Genomic DNA, 16,338 nt, shown 5'->3' with positions numbered 1-16,338 from the left:
CCGGCGGGTCTAATGTGATTCACAGAGCTCAATCTGCACTAAAAAAAGAGTAAAAAATTAATTCCAGTGCGTTTATCAGTATGCATTGAATGGGCAAGAGAAGTGCACTATAATTAGGTGACGAAATCTTAAGATCATTAGGGTTGAAAAACAGATAAATAATAATTAGTGGTACTTTTGAAAGTAGAGTCACCACTGGCGGAAAGAAATTAGAGATACGAACAAACCTCAACCAACCACTCCTACAATCAAGGGATCTGATCAAAAAACACCAAAAATCCCTTTATCAAAACAACATAAAGAAGGAAAAGGTGGAATTGTATTCAACATAAATCAGAATCATATCTCTGCCATGCAGACTCGGCGCCTGCGATGTAGGCTGCTATCAACAATATAACATGCTTTTACATATATAAGCGACTATTACGTAGTGTCATAGAAAATTAAATCCTACAAGATGAAAAGTAACAGGTGAAGATAAAAATGGAACCATATTAATTAACTATATCATCTGTGGCCTCCCCACTAATCATGAGGCTTTAACAATTTTACACGAAAATTCAAGAGCCCATGCGGTGCGGCGGTCGCAGAGAGACAATCTCAGAGTGAGAGAGAGAGGAAAGGATTCCTGAAAACACACGCGAGCGCGTATATGTGTCCTGTTCTCTCCTCAAACTTCGCAAGCCACCATCTGCTGTGGTGGTATTTCAATAAAGGAGGGTTCCACCGCTGGTCTGGCTTTGTCGTCGACGTCGTTAACCTTTGTTTGGTCTTGCTTGTTTTGAGGTTGCTCTTGTTCTATTTGTTCCTTTTCTTGCAGCTTTTCTTCTTCGTCTTTCTTCTGTTCTCCGATCTCGATGGTTACCATTTCGTGTTTCTCTTCCTCACCGACCTTCTTGTTCTCATTAGTTGCTTCCTCTTTGTTTTCATTCATTACTTCGCCCTTCTGTTCGGGGAGCTTATCGTCTTTCACAGGCTTGTTCTTTCTGTACATTGCATACAGAACCATCTGTACGATCCCAAACGATAGCCCTACAACGTTGGGAAGCTGTCCACGCATAAAACCAAATTCTGATTATTATTTTATATATTTTGTGAAAACGACAAGACACAATCAAAATGAATCAGGAGGCAGGGTATGTGATTAATTTGACCATCCAAATTTTTTTCGAATTTTCTCGACTTTTTTGTATTATCATCATCATCATTATTATTATACCCACAAAATTTGGGGGAAATATCCTAATAATTAAAGAATACAAACCAAATCCTTCAACAAAAGAGAAAATAAATGCAAGAGTTCTAGAAACTGACAGTGACATAGATGTCCTTGAGGGCAAGTCCATACATGAGCCACATAACAGCGCTGATTGTTAGGAGAAGCGAAAGAGGGAAGGGCAAGAACTCTACGCTCTTTGTCCGGATGACCACCCTCTGAAAATGAAATGAACAATTCAAAATTCATAAATATCTCAAAAAAATAATATATAAGGTAACAAACCATATTTCAAAGCAGGATAATTAAATAATACTCACGATAATGCTTAGAGGGGCCGCAAAAACACTGGTGGCGAAGACCACACAGATCCATCCAAGAAGCTTGACGCGAGCCGCAGGTCCTTTGGCGAGCAAATGAGTTAAGAGGACAATAACACAAAATCCCGCAAAGTTCATCAAAAGAATCAGTCTTAACGTGGACATCTGCGAGATCAATCATATATTAATCAGAACCTCATGATGAGGGAACTGAGAAAGAGACATGAAGAGAGAGAGAGAGCGGGAGAGAGAGAGAGAGAGAGACGGACCCTAGCTTTCTTGGGACAGTAAGTGATGTAAATGGCAAGGTTAATGGTCTCGATCACGCAATCGAACGCATTGATGGTGATAAGGAGAGTCTCTCCCGGCTTCACATACGCATAGAACAGCCATAGCATTGCACTGAAGAGCGCTGCTATACATGGCAACGATTGAAACCCTTCCGTCGTCTTCTTCTTATACACCCTGTAGAATGTCGGCCTGCGACATCCTCAATAATGCGATGAGTTGGCAATTTAATATATTTTCGATTATGGGGGCATGAGTTTTGTGTACCCCATAGCCTCCGGAAGCAACTTCCAGGAATTCAATCATCACTTATTCATTAGTCTCAATATTGTCCATGCAATACCACACACATACACACACCGATGTCTATCCCATTTCCATGCCCCCCCCCCCAAAGGTCCACTATATATATCCCTCATTTCTGTCATGTTTTATTCAGTCCCATAGGCAGCTAGAGAGAAACACAGAGTTCTCCCCAGATTCACCTGAGAAAAGCCTTCCTTCTCTTCCTTCATTTCTCTAGGGAATTCTGATTGATTCCTACCGCAGAGTTCTCCACAAGTTGTACATCCATACAAACAAGAGGGAGAAAGAGGCACAAGAGGTCATAGCCTTGAGCCTTCGCTGCGAGAGAGAGAGAGAGAGAGAGAGAGAGAGATAACTCAGTATCACTTCTTTTCCACACAAAGCGGGAGACATCATCTCCAAACACAATCTAACATGGCCCTTCACCAGCACCAATTGGCTTTCATCTTCGGCCTCCTAGGTATATACATGCATTAACTATTACACGTTTTTCCCTCATAATCTTACATGGTGTTCCTTGCTCCCATGTAAGTCCCGAAACTTCATTTTGGTTTCATGTTGGATGATTTAAATTACCCTTTTAAACTAAAGAAAGTACTAAGGATTTCGACTTTGAAAAGTGGTGATGTTGCCTGCATGAAACCAACATGAAAGAGATGATGTTGCCTACAATAATAGCACGATAAAGACAAGAGAAATCGATCAGCTTCATTGTAGACATATCAGGATGACAAGTCTTTGAGCAATAAAATTTCCCAGCAATATGTACGTAGCAAAAATCAGCATGCTTCAAGCCCATCACATCTATTTCCCTTTAAAAGCTATATTTGAGATAACAAAAGCCATGCAATTAACTATATGCTGTATGAGAAGAAGAATAACAAGAAGAGAGAAGAAGATGGATGACGAGGAATATAAGAGGACGTGAAACTAATAAACTGAAGCGACGATGAATATAATACGTAAAGTTATAAGGGAAAAACGTGCAATAGTCAATAGATGTATATACCTAGGAGGCCGAAAATGAAAGCCAACTGGTGCTGGTGAAGCGCCTGTTAGATTGTGTTTGGAGATGATGTCTCTCCCTCTTTGTGTGGAAAAGAAGTGATACTGAGTTCTCTCTCTCTCCCCCCTCTCTCTCTCTCTTGCAGCGAAGGCTCAAGGCTATGACCTCTTGTGCCTCTTTCTCCCTCTTGTTTGTATGGATGTACAACTTGTGGAGAACTCTGCGCTAGGAATCAATCAGAATTCCCTAGAGAAATGAAGGAAGAGAAGGAAGGCTTTTCTCAGGAAGGAAGGCTTTTCTCAGGTGAATCTGGGGAGAACTCTGTGTTTCTCTCTAGCTGCCTATGGGACTGAATAAAACATGACAGAAATGAGGGATATATATAGTGGAGCTTTGGGGGGGGGGGGCATGGCAATGGGATAGACATGGGTGTGTGTATGTATGTGGAATTGCATCTTGGAAAAGTCTTGGAAAACTTTTTAACAAAAGGAAGAACTTTTTGTTGTTTACTTTATTACGTCTTGGAAAAGTCTCCCCTGGTATAAACAGTACAAGTGTATATTTAAGCTTTTATGAAAGCTCCCATCTCCACAAAGGTAAGAGCTTCTAAGTGATGATTGAATTCCTAGAAGTTGCTTTCGGAGGCTATGGGGTACACAAAACTCATGCCCCCACCTCCTTCATTTCCTTTAGTTTGCTTTGCCCTCCCTCTAAAATTCTTCTTCCAATTAGCCCCAACTTTTTGGAGATTTTTTTATTCACTGCTTTCTAGATTTCATTTTCTTATTTTCATCTCTCCACTGTTAACACTAAATTCTCTGGGGCCACCAGTGTCCTTTATGATGTGTCAACCACCGAGGGGGTTTTTATAGGCCTTACACTTCGCGCGCAGACGCGCGCACACACACTAATTAATTAATAGGCACTTGAGCTGGGTAGTTATATCAAAATCGTAAGTTGATTTGAACTCCATCTAATCATATGTTTTGAATTAAAAAAAAAAAGCCAATCGTGAAAAGAGAAAAAGGGGAGGAGGGAAAGAGGAAGAAGATAATGGCAGAAACAGATGACTCACAATCAGAGGATAAGCATTCGAAGGCTTTATGCAAATGAGTGAGCCAAGGTTGGCCCTTGAAAATTAAAGTAGCCGTCGATGATTGTATCCAATAAAGATATATAAAGGCACATATAAGTCACCATGCCATGCATTCCACTGGCACATTACACGGTTATATTGCGTGGAGGTTCCCTTGGTACACTTCAACCAAAACTCCTTCATAATACATATCAGATAGAGAGATAAAGGCTCTGTGATGTAATGAACCACTTGTTGCCTCTTCTCCATTAACACTAAATAAAGATCCCTCTCTCTAACCCTATTATCACTATATGTCAACTATATAATCCAAAGCCATGTCTTCTTCTTATATTGGCTATAAACTGAGCACAGAGAGCCAGTGATTGCCTCATAATGGTGCTGTGTTCATATCAATTTGGATTTCCTTTGAATTGATTCATCATCAATCGCGGCCTGTATGCCACGTGTCAGGCATCATCTTTTATTGAGGGCCCTATGCGTAACTCGTATGCTTTATTTCAATCATATCTTACACTTCTCTATAGGGCTGAGCAATGGGCGGGGTGGGCTAACCCGAAGGTTAGCCCATAGCCCGCCGATTTATTCATAAATGGGCATGGGCTAACCCATAACCCGGTAGTAGCCTATTTAGCCCGTATTAAATGGGTTACGGGGTAGCCCGTTTGGGCTAACCGGGTTACGGGGGTAACCCATTTATTTTTTTTAAATTTTTTTTTCAGTATAGTTATTTTGTATATGTAACCTTATGAAGCTGTCAATAAATTTTGCATGCCAAATAGCAAATCAAATATGAAATAACATCAATCATATTCAATCACCCAATCTCACTTAGATTCGCAAACAATCAAAGTCTGATAAAATCATAAAAGTAGTCACTAATCATAAAGTCTCATAAACTTTGAAAGTTCCAACTTTCACCTAAAGGATAAAATAAAAGCTTAGACAAGCATAAGGTTTGATAAAAAATGAATGGGAAACAATATCATCAATTAAATAAAGAATAAAAATATTTTAAAAAATTAAAACTTAAACGGGCGGGTATGGGCAGCCTAATACCTTGCCCATAGCCCAACCGTTTAATGGGCTACTCTGTCCATTTAAGCCCGCCTGTTTATAATTTCTTATTTGGGCTAATTGGGCGGGCTTAAATGGGCAAAAATTTCATGGGTCATGGATGGGCTGGCGGGGGTAATGGGTTTGTTGCTCACCCCTACTTCTCTATGGGCCGGACGACACCTTCCCAGGGGTAACTCATGTTAACTTGTGCCATTCCTAGTACATACACTAAGGCCACGTTTGGTAAGACAGATTGAGGGGGAGGGAATGGGATTGGAAGAGGGATTGGATGATTTTTTCATGTTTGGTACGAGAGATTGAAGATTACCAGGTACTGAATAATGCCACATTGGTGGGATTATATAATCCCACCCTCTCCCCCTGGTAACGCCTTTGAGTCCAGGAATTAAAAAGCTTAAAAGACAAGAATACCCATATTACAATAATGTTACAGATTTAAAATGTTTTGTTTCAGACAGGGATATTTTGTTATAGACTTGAAATATTCTGTTTCAGACAAGAATATTTATTACATATTTAAAATAATTTATTTTAGACAGGAATATTTTTATGACTATTTGAAGTAAGATATGGATTATCTTACTTACGTGAACTAATATTACAGAAAATTATAGTAAGACCTGTTGCTTCTTATCTTTTAATCTTACATGCATATATGTTATCAATTTCAAAATGTATTACTAAATTTTAAGAAAATTATAATTTTAATGACCCAGTATGTGATAAATTTTTGAATCAAAATTTATAATTTAAGGAATTATTAATAATTTGTTGGGATAAATTTTAAGGAAGTATTGATTTTTATTACCTTTTTATACATAAATTTGTTGGGATACGATAGAATGCCGTTTCTGATTTTTAAAATATTAATTTATTTTTTTATTTTTTATTGTAAAATGAGGCAAAATTTAATGTATTTATTTCAAAACATGTATATGAGCATGCGGTGTCTTTTTTATTAGAAAAAGAGTGCATAAGGTTGAGTCTTCAACTCTAAAACACTAGGGGGTATTATAGTCTTTTAATTTTATTTCTTATTATAAATAAAATAAATACACGTATTCCTTCCACATATTACCTCCTAACAAACATAAAATAAAAGCTCTATTCCAAATCCCGTTACCACGACCATTCTCATCTTATTACCATTCCCATTTCATCAAAAGTCAATCCCTTCTACCCAACTTAACCTATATCTTCTGAGCCCAGTGTCCTTTATGATGTGTCAACCACCGAGTGGTTTTTTATAAGCCTTACAACTCTCTCTCTCTCTCTCACACACACACACGCACATTCCAATTAATATTAATAAGTAATAACATAATTTTCTTGTGTTGCTCTTTCTATATGGAACATATATATAATTCCTCCAGTAAAATGTCGCTTGGGTTTACGCCGTGTTTGTTGTTTCTATATGCAATAAGAGCACAATAAAGACAAAAGAGAAGGCTCCGTCCCCGTCACCCTCGTTAGCCGCAATTCACTTTGCGTCCTTTCTTCTGGTTTTCAGAAGAATTAATTACGGGCTTTTTCTATATCTCGGTAGAGCTGAGAATCAAGGCCGGCCCTTCAGGGCTGGCGGGCTTAAAAGAACCGGCCCTCCAGGGCTGTGAAATTTTAAAAATACCCTAATTTGCTAAGCCCGGCCCTTAAGCTACAGGGCCAGGGCCGACCCGCAGGCTTTTGGCCCGTTTAAAAAAATACTATTTTTTATATTTATCATTTTTTTTTATAAAAATATAAAAATAAACTAATGAAATTATTAATAAAAGACATAAATATGAATAAAATTAAGTCACAAATATAAAATATCATCATATATAAATATTCATCAACATCTAAGAACATTTAAAACATTCATTAACAAGATAACAACATCTAAAAGTTTATCTATAATGCAATTGTGCAATAAATAAACACTATCATTAATCTTTTGAAATTTCATCATCACTATAATTAATTACTTTTCTTCATAAGTATGCTTTTCTTTCGTAACAAAAATATCTAGTTTTCTTCTTTATACGAATTTTATTTTTAAATTTTGCAATCTAACTATTATTTTACTTTAATGTGAAAAACATTGTTGTTGAAACTCATGAATTTCTAATTCAAATTATAAAATCACAAGTTATATAAGTATAAAAATTCTATTATCAAATATATATAGTTAAAAATATCAACGCATATAATATAAATCAAATTATTATTAAAGTCCAAATTCAAATTAACCCATTTTTAAAAATTTAATTAGATAAATTATTGTCTAAAACTAAATTTAATTTTAAAATGATTATAATAACTAAATATTTGAAATATTATTAACAATATAAAAAACTAATAGCATTAATATTATATAAAAAAATTTAAAAAAATAAAAAAAATTATAAAAGGGCTTAAAAGGGCCGGCCCGCGGCCCTCCAGGGCTTATTTCTCATTTAAGAGAAAAATATCAAGCCCGGCCCTCATAATTTCAGGGCCTAAAAGGGCCGGCCCGACGGGCTCGGCCTGTTTTCCCGGCTCTATATCTCGGGGATAGAATATAGCTAGGTCGCCATCACCCCCCACCGGGGGGTGTTTTGCCAGCAAGCTAGCCATCGCTTCCAAGCTCCACCATAGATCTTTATTCCTTTTAAAAGGTATTTGAATGAAACCAAACTATAATTTGGAGAATAGCTTTTAAAGAATAAATTTTGGGGAGAATAGATTTTATGAAGAATAGATTCTGTGAAAAGTGATTCTGAGAAGTGAGAGTGTTTGGATAGTTGTTACCAGAAGTATTTTTTACATGTACAAATTACTAAAAAGGTATAAGTTAATATGATAATTATATAAGGAATAGATTTTTTAATATATTTTGATTTGAAGAAATAAATTGTTAATAAAATAATTTTTACTAACATAATTAATAATATATAAGATAATATAATTAATAATTAATTAATATGTGTGTGTATTTATAAAACATAATATTAAATTATCCTTGTGATGGAGGAAAGAGCACAGCAGGAAGAACGAGAGTGAAGAGTGAAGGACCGAGGAATGAAGGGCTGAAGGCATCAATTATTGGGGGTTGTTCGGTCATCTGCCATGAGACCCACGCCAAACGTTCCAATAATTTAAGTCAGAAGCAACTCCCAGATGCTTTTGGTAAAACCATGGTTTTGAGGTTTCCAACTATGGTTTGATTCCAAACCATGGTTTATATTTTCTACTGCTGTTTGAATGGTATTTTTCCCAAATCATGGTTGAGTCTCCAAACCATGGTTTGAAGATACATCCAAACAGGCCCTATCGAGCTATAATGTGCATGGCCATATATGGACCTCGTCAGCTTAATCGCCCACACACTCCTCTTCGCTATTCCGAACAGTCTTCTATTCCAGAGACGTAGCTCGGCCGCCACTTAATGAAACCAAAAGGGAGAAAACTGAAGGAAGAGTTAAGTTTGGTGAGGGGCAAATTAAGAGACAAGTGGGTTCACTTGAGCGATACACTTTTACGTTTTACTCTCTCCATCTTTAAATAATATAATAAATAAATTCTTTTCATTTGAAATTTTAAACTTGTGTTTTCACTTTTACCCCATTAGATATATGTTACGAGTACTTGTTATCTCTTGTAATCAGTGCACGCTCATTATTTTTCATATGCTTTCTTACAAATAAACGTATAATTGGAAACATATATATATATCTTATACATTTATTACTTTTAACTAAATTTAAGTAACATTTTCATCTGCATGATTTTGATGATTGTTTCTTATAATAAGGGATGAAAGGGGTATTTATACTACTCCCTCCATTTCTATTTATGAGAGCCTTTTTTTGAAAGGTTATTTTTAGAAAATAAATTGTAACTTTTGCATATTTAATTTATTCCTTCTAACTAATTTTAACCAATTTTTTTATCAACATAATTTGGTTAATCATCTAAGAAACGGGAGTAGCACATGACACTTTGTTTTGACTTTTTTCCCCATGCATAATTATCAACAGTTAACATCACTAAATGGCTTTAAATTACTTTCCAGTTGTTCCTTGCAAACACCTTTCGTTCCATGTTACGCTATTGCCTTCTATTGCATAAAACCTTATTTGGGGTACATCTCTCTATGCTCTGCGGGACGACCCTCTTACCAGAGGTATAAAAAATGTGCTTAAAATATGTTTTTAGCCACTTAAAAATCTAAATAAATAATTTTTAATAAATATAAAATATAATAATAAATAATAAATTTTATTTTCTATAAAAAAATAATAAATTTCACAACACATTGGAAAGTTTGAAATTATATATTAAAGTCATTTTTTGGGGACAAAATTTAGGTCAAGCCACTTATATCATTAGGCTACTTTAATCAAATCTTGCCATGTGACTTCCCTTAAAATGAAAATTCATGTTGATAAAATTTTAAATTTTCATCAGACCATTATTAATAATAAAAATTAGCCTTTCGGAAGCTTATCCTCTGATTGTGAGTCGTTTCCGTGAAGTCAACAGTTAACATACACCGCAAAAACAACACCTAAAGATACTTATCTGTTGGCACCTTTTTATACGCACCGCACCTATTAAAAATTTTATAACGCGTTCTTGGCAGTGTGGACAAAAAAAAGGTTTTAAAAATATCACTTCTTTGTCACATAACTCTATTCACTTTTGATGAAGGGAATGATTTCAAAATAGTACCCTTCCAATCTTAAAATAAAAACCCATTTCATAATATAAATTATATTATAAAATGGATCTTATATTTAGGACCGGAAAAGTATTATTATAACCTTAAATTAAAGTTAACCATTAAAATATTGATATTAACAATTAATATTTTAACGATAAGAGGTAACACATTGCTCTATTTTAGTACTTCTGGAACAATCTCGAACCCAAAAACATATGGGGGAAACATTATTCTTGAGTGAAAATTTTCTAGACAAATTTATATTTTAATTAACCCTTTATTTTAATATATGTATACTAGTTATTTAGCTCTTATATTTAAAAATGACGGAAAGAGGATGACTCAATGATTATTCATTCACTGGAATTAGAAGTGAAAGTTTTGGAGAACCGCATCGTTGATTGTTAACATAATAAAGGTTAAAAAAAAAAAAACTGACAGTCAAAAGGTTAAAAAACAGAGCTTCTTATAAATAGCAATTTAGCCGTCAATGACTATTATAATTTAGAAGTATAATATATAAGAGTACTTCATCAGCTCTTAAATATAAGAATTCATAGAAAGATTTATTTAATCTTAAATATAAAATTTTTTGATTCCCTTTATTGTAAAATTTATAATTTTTCCTTTGTATTCTCTTTGTTGATTACATTTAGGTTAAAGTATACATTTGATCATTTATCTTTATATAATATTTTATTTTAGTTTCTTAACTTTAAAAATTATATTTTTAATCTTTTTATCCTAAAATTGTTAGTCCTAAATGGTTGTTTTTTGTAACAATCATAATTATTTTGAAATTTGAACTTAATAGAATGTTTTATCAATACTCAATATTTTAATATTGTCTTCGGCCAAAAAAATATTTTAATATTATCACTTTTTATAAATAATTTAAGATTAGAAGACTAAAACTATACTTTTTAGAATTAAGGAATTAAATTCAAACCTGGTGTAAATTAAAAGAGTAAAAAATATGTTTAATCTTACATTTATTAAAAGGAATTCCATTAACAGAGTAATCTCAAATGTAAACAATTAAAATGGGCACGTTTAAAAAATTTAAAACACAATTTTCACAAATAACTAATTTATTAGTTTTTCTGTAAATTAATAAGTTTTATAGATCGAATCACTGACCTGTAATGGAACCTAAAATGGTGTTCCTTTTGAAGCTGTTTGGCTCGAGAGTACAATGGTATGGTTGGAATTAGAGCTGGGAATGGGGGCTGGCGGTGCGGATACGGGCCAGCTCACAGCGGTGCGGGCTGGCACCGCCAAGGCGGGCTGGCGGGCTGGCCCGCCGGCCCGCCTAACTTTTTTTTAAAAAAAATATTATTATTTTGTATAAGTTTGAGCTTAGTTTGTAATGTTAAAATTGGACTTGGAGTTTTAAACTTGAGTAATGAGTTATAATAAAATAATGTGAGGATTAATTTATAATTTGAGAATATATTTTAGAAAAACTAAACATATTTTTTTCTAAATAATTAATTTGACTATTTTTTATCTAAATTAATTAAGTAGATCTTTTATGTATGTATTACATATGCAATTATATGGATGAGAAGATGTAAATATGAAATTTGGGAGTTAAAATCCTCCAATTATGTTGTATAATATATTAGAAATTATATAAAATTAAAAATTTTAAAAATAAAAAAAAAGCGGGCTAGCCCGCGGCGGGAGCAGGCTGAAAGTAGTGTGGGGCTAGAGTGGTGGATTGGCATTTTGCTAACCCGAGCCCGCCATTTTTGGCGGGTTGGCGGGCTGGGCCCGTATTACCAGCTCTAGTTGGAATAAGGGGCAGGTCAAGCCGTCACGGGGAGACATGAGAGTACATTATAATTTATTAGAGGCATGCCGCCTTACGTTATTTCTCAGATATAAACACTCTCTCGTGCTGATTGATTGATGTACAAATGTATAAAATAATGCGTAAATCATTTTTTTGACCGGAAACTGCGTAAATCATTATGTTAAAATAGATTAATATTATAAAATCCTAGGCATTGTATATAGTTAGGAGATTCTTGCGTATCTACCATGATTAGCATTAATTGTGTTTCGTCCTCGTACGAGAATTATATCATTTAATCGCCTGGGAACTCAGATATATTTTTATTTGGAAGAATTACAATTAGTTTTAAAAAAATCTTATAAGTTGTCATTCTCTATTTACAACTTGTTATTTTATTATAGACTGTTTAGGTTATTATTGAGAATTTTAATAATTATTTTAGAAAAAATTAGGTTCAAGAGGTTTTCATTCAATTTAAAAATTAAATAATGCTTAATATAACTTTTAATCCATGAAATTTGAAGGACGCAAGGTGGCATATTTTAATGCGGTAATTTTTTCTAAATTTGGCAAGTTTTTCTTTTTTGGGTCACCATGTCTTGATCCATTAGGATGTATGTGAACTGGATTCATTAACTCAAGTCATTATATCATTCAATGTTGACTGGGTCAGAAATGGTTTTGGTTTATAACTCTATTATGTTGGGCTAGGCTTCGCCCATTAGTGCTACTCTTTCTCGTTACTCGGCTGCGTTGCAAACAATATGTAGGACAGATTAATGGGCAATCTTTGAAGGCCTATCCTGGGCTTGGAATTTTGGTTTTAAGCAGGTGGTACTGAAATTAGATGCAAAGAGGATCAAGGGTCTTTGCTCACGAAACCTCACTCAAGAGGAGGATGAGAGTTTAGGAACTGATTGGATTTTACATGGAGCCTGGAATTTTCAACAGTTACGGGACATTGTTGATCAGAGTGTCATTCAGCGCCTCATTAATATCATTCCGCCTATGGACCATGCTGGAAGATGTGATGACCTGGAAAGCTTCTTATGATGGCTTATTCACTATTAAGAGCGCGCGCATCAATTGATCGAACCACCTTCTGCTGATAAATATGATCCAGTTTTCAGAGTGATATGGAAATGGAAAGGAGCTGAGAGAACTAGAACTTTCCTGTGATGAATTTACAATGACAGGCTCCTTACAAATAAATGCTTGGAGGAGTATGTAGTCTTCTTGTTCGCCTATTTGTGCTTATTGTCAAGAAGGAACCGAGGACATTTTGCGTATCCTGTGTGATTGTTCCTACGCAAAGAAAATGTGGTTAACGCATCTCAATCACAGGTATGTGCAATCCTTCTTTCCCTTCCCTTGAGAGATGGATTTCTCTTTGTCAGATAAAATTAAAAATGGATCAAGAAACGTATCAGGTCAGGTCTCGGGTCAGGATAATCAGATCTTCTAGGCTCACGCTATAAGCTAGATTATAAAAGTCTAAACTTTGAATGCGCAGCAGAGCACCTCTTTGCAAGAAAGAATAAGAGAGGGAGAGAGAGATAGTAGGAAAGCTCAACTATTGGAATGAGTTGAACTGATAGGTGGAGGCCTCTATTTATAGCTTTGGTCAGGAGTATTTTGGGAAGTCAAAATATCCACTGAGCCCATCATTTGAATTTGAATTTGGATATTCAAATGTATCTGACTTATGAGATTATGTTTTTTTAATTCAAATCCAGAATCAATCATAATCAATTCTAAATATGTCTCTAATATATATTTAATCTCTACAATATAAATTAATTAAATTTATATTGTAACCGATTGGATTTGATTCAGGATGTTTGACTAAATCAAACATATCATAATCTTGTTTGGATATTTGATCGGTATATTCTTTTAATATCCAGTTAAATAGTCCAGCCCATTAAGGGCAAATCCAAGCCCAAATCCAATACTCATAATCTCAAACACAGTATGGGGAGAGGCAATGAAAAGTGGAATTTCTTTTGGGCATAGCCGTCTGGAAATTATGAAATTGGAGGAATAGCGCTTTATGTAATGTGGATTTCATCAAACCGAGTGATCCTTCTTCCTATTTGAGGAATTGTTGGAAGTTTTTTAACTTTGAACAATAGTGGTAGTGATAAAAATGCTTTCATTGTAACTGATTCTGCTGAACCCTCTATTCTTAGATTCCTCCTCCTGGGACTAGATTAAAGTTAATGTGGATGGGGCTATGGATTTGGTTTCTAACAAAGCTGGGTGTGGTGGCCCGTTGCGTGACCATAAAGACATTGGATAGCAGGATTCTCTCATGAACCATGTACATGTAGTGCTCAAGAGGCGAAAGAATGGGCAATTTATAAAGAATTGAAAACCAGCCTGGGACATTGGATTTAAACTGGTAATTCTTGAATCAGACACAAAGGTGCTAATAGAACAGCTTAGCAAGGGAAATCAAGAACAAATGGCAGCATCCTATGTGTTCAGATTCAGAATTTGTTATGCTTTGGTTGGATTGTCAAGTTGGAGTACATTTCAAGAAAAAGGAACAGAGTTGCAGATGGCCTAGCAAAGACCGGGATTTCAACCTCACAGCTTTTTGATGTTAGCCCAAACAGCTTATGGGCTCTAGTGGAAGGAGAATGTAAGGGATACAGTCCCACTGCCTCTTAATTTTGTTCGGCGTTAGCCTCTTCCGTACCCACACGGGGGGAAAAAAAAACAGATGCAGATAACTTAATTGATCAGTTGCTCGTAAAGGAGAATATTGAGAATTGCCGTCTCATGTTTCAATTGGAAGTGGAATTAAAGTAGAAAAATTAATTTGGAGGTCCAGTTTTTTCAGTTTGGAATCAGGTCCTGATTCCCCCCCTTCTTTGTTAGATCCTCCCTCTTTCTCCTGTCAAGTGCATTAATCCTTGTTGTTGAATAAGACAAGCACCGTTACAACTTCCCATTAAATCTCTTCCCCACCGTTCTCCTTCACCGATAGTTAGGGGTGAGTATTCGGTTATTCGGTTCGGTTATCATTGATAACCGAATTAACGAATAACCGAATAGTTTACATTTCTAACACCGAACCGAAACCGAACACTTCTAACTAACCGAACCGAATTAACCGAAATAAATCGGTTCGGTTAGATAGTTTGTTCGGTTATCTAGCAGAAATGCAAGGCAGGTAATGGTTTAGAGAGGCTAAGAGAAATTAGAATACAAGTTCTAAATTAATGAACAGAGAGCAACAAGATCAATAACTGGAAAATATGAAGAGGAATAGGATAAGACGAATCAAAAACAAGTTATAAATCTAATAGCAGAAAGCCTCCAAGCAACGGAGTGAGAAGGGAGAAAGGGTCGATCAGCTGAGAGTGAGCACGGTGAGAACAAGGCAACGGCTAAAGATTGGGTGTGGGTCGACAATTGAAGACTGGAGAGTAAGGATGGTGAGTGGAAGACATCGAGTGTGAAGCTGTCATTTGAAGATGGAGACTAGAAGCACCAAAGGTGAAAAGCTAAAGCTGGAGTTTGAGAGCAATTGAGTGATTGCTGTTGAGTTACTCTTGGGGGCGGGATGTGATGCGGCAACACAAGAGAAATGCAAGTGAAGTGTAACACGCTCGGGTTTTTTCTCTTTATGGGCTTCAGGCTTTTTTCCAAAGGTGGGCTTCATTTTTTTTATAAGGTAAAATTACTAGATATTGGGCTTGGACTCAATAGACAGTAATAGCCCAACTTCATTTCATAATTTGGTTTTTTCGGTTAAAACCGATTTTTTTTATCATAACCGAACCGAAAACCGAAAAACCGATATTGTTTAAAATAAAAACCGAAAACCGAATTAACCGAACTGAAAAAAACCGAATTAGGTTCGGTTCGGTTCGGTTTTCAGTTTCGGTTTAATTTTGCTCACCCCTACTGATGTCTGAGTACGAGCTTGTCCATGAAACTCGCGAAAACCTCGAATTCCAGCTGCATCCCACGGTTCATCTGATATGTTTCCCCACCTCCACTTTCTTCTCCTTTTACTATTTCTCCCTTAAGCGGTTCACTAGACTCACTCCGGTAAACCACCATATCGAATGAACAAAATCAAAAAGCTCTATTCCTGATCTCCTCATCCTCGTTACTCACTCTCTTTACTACATTGCACGTGCTAAATATTCGTTTTCTTGCTACACTTTTCACAATTGTTTATTCCATCTCCAAATATTCACACTTCTAATCCTCTCTCTTAAATTGAGCTTTTAGGCTTTTGATTCATTTCTCTAGTGTTTTGCTCGCTAACTTGTCATCTTCATCAAAGTTTGAGCAACAAGACCACAATAAATTTGAGAATTGGATTTGCAAATCTGCATTCCTTTAAACTGTTTTTTAAATTGAATTCATACTAATTATACAATTTATCTTTACTTCATTTTCAGATTGAGTTTATTTTTCATTGGTTCCTCTATTTTCTGCCCATCCTCTCAGCTTAGATTTGCTTCTACTTAGTTTGGACATTGAATATTCTAGGACCTGATTCAAAACTGAGGAAAAAC

At 35.4% G+C, this 16,338-nt stretch overlaps 2 protein-coding genes across 2 annotated transcripts in view; both read right to left on the bottom strand.

Moving 5' to 3' along the window:
• Positions 1–2,658, bottom strand: part of LOC114723219 (bidirectional sugar transporter SWEET14-like) — a 28,723-nt gene extending 26,065 nt beyond the window's left edge. Inside the window, exon 1 of the mRNA XM_028909388.1 lies at positions 2,638–2,658. The gene's annotated coding sequence lies outside the window, so the exon portion shown is untranslated. The remainder of the gene's footprint in view (positions 1–2,637) is intronic.
• On the bottom strand, positions 300–15,874 carry LOC114723242 (bidirectional sugar transporter SWEET12-like). Its single transcript, XM_028909411.1, has 5 exons — positions 15,717–15,874; positions 1,806–2,016; positions 1,537–1,701; positions 1,315–1,434; positions 300–1,048 (listed from the first exon to the last, which is right to left on the bottom strand). The coding sequence occupies exons 1-5, from the start codon at positions 15,872–15,874 to the stop codon at positions 671–673; spliced, it is 1,032 nt and encodes a 343-aa protein (XP_028765244.1). The 3' UTR covers positions 300–670.
• Between the last annotated feature and the right edge of the window lie 464 nt (positions 15,875–16,338).

The sequence above is a fragment of the Neltuma alba genome, unplaced genomic scaffold, assembly GCF_004799145.2.
Source record: "Neltuma alba isolate B1F8T4 unplaced genomic scaffold, ASM479914v2 tig00012126_pilon, whole genome shotgun sequence".
Lineage (NCBI taxonomy): Eukaryota > Viridiplantae > Streptophyta > Magnoliopsida > Fabales > Fabaceae > Neltuma > Neltuma alba.
Note: the sequence above shows the minus strand (reverse complement) of the source record. Positions and strands in the feature narration are given on the sequence as shown.

Bases quoted from the DNA above. Each gene is read 5' to 3' on its own strand.
- LOC114723242 (XM_028909411.1), bottom strand. From the start codon at position 15,874: ATGGTGGTTTACCGGAGTGAGTCTAGTGAACCGCTTAAGGGAGAAATA. The intron at 1,435-1,536 runs GTGAGTATTATT...TTTCATTTTCAG, and splicing joins CGGCCCCTCTAAGCATTATC to AGGGTGGTCATCCGGACAAA. The intron at 1,049-1,314 runs GTCAGTTTCTAG...ATGCGTGGACAG, and splicing joins TCAAGGACATCTATGTCACT to CTTCCCAACGTTGTAGGGCT.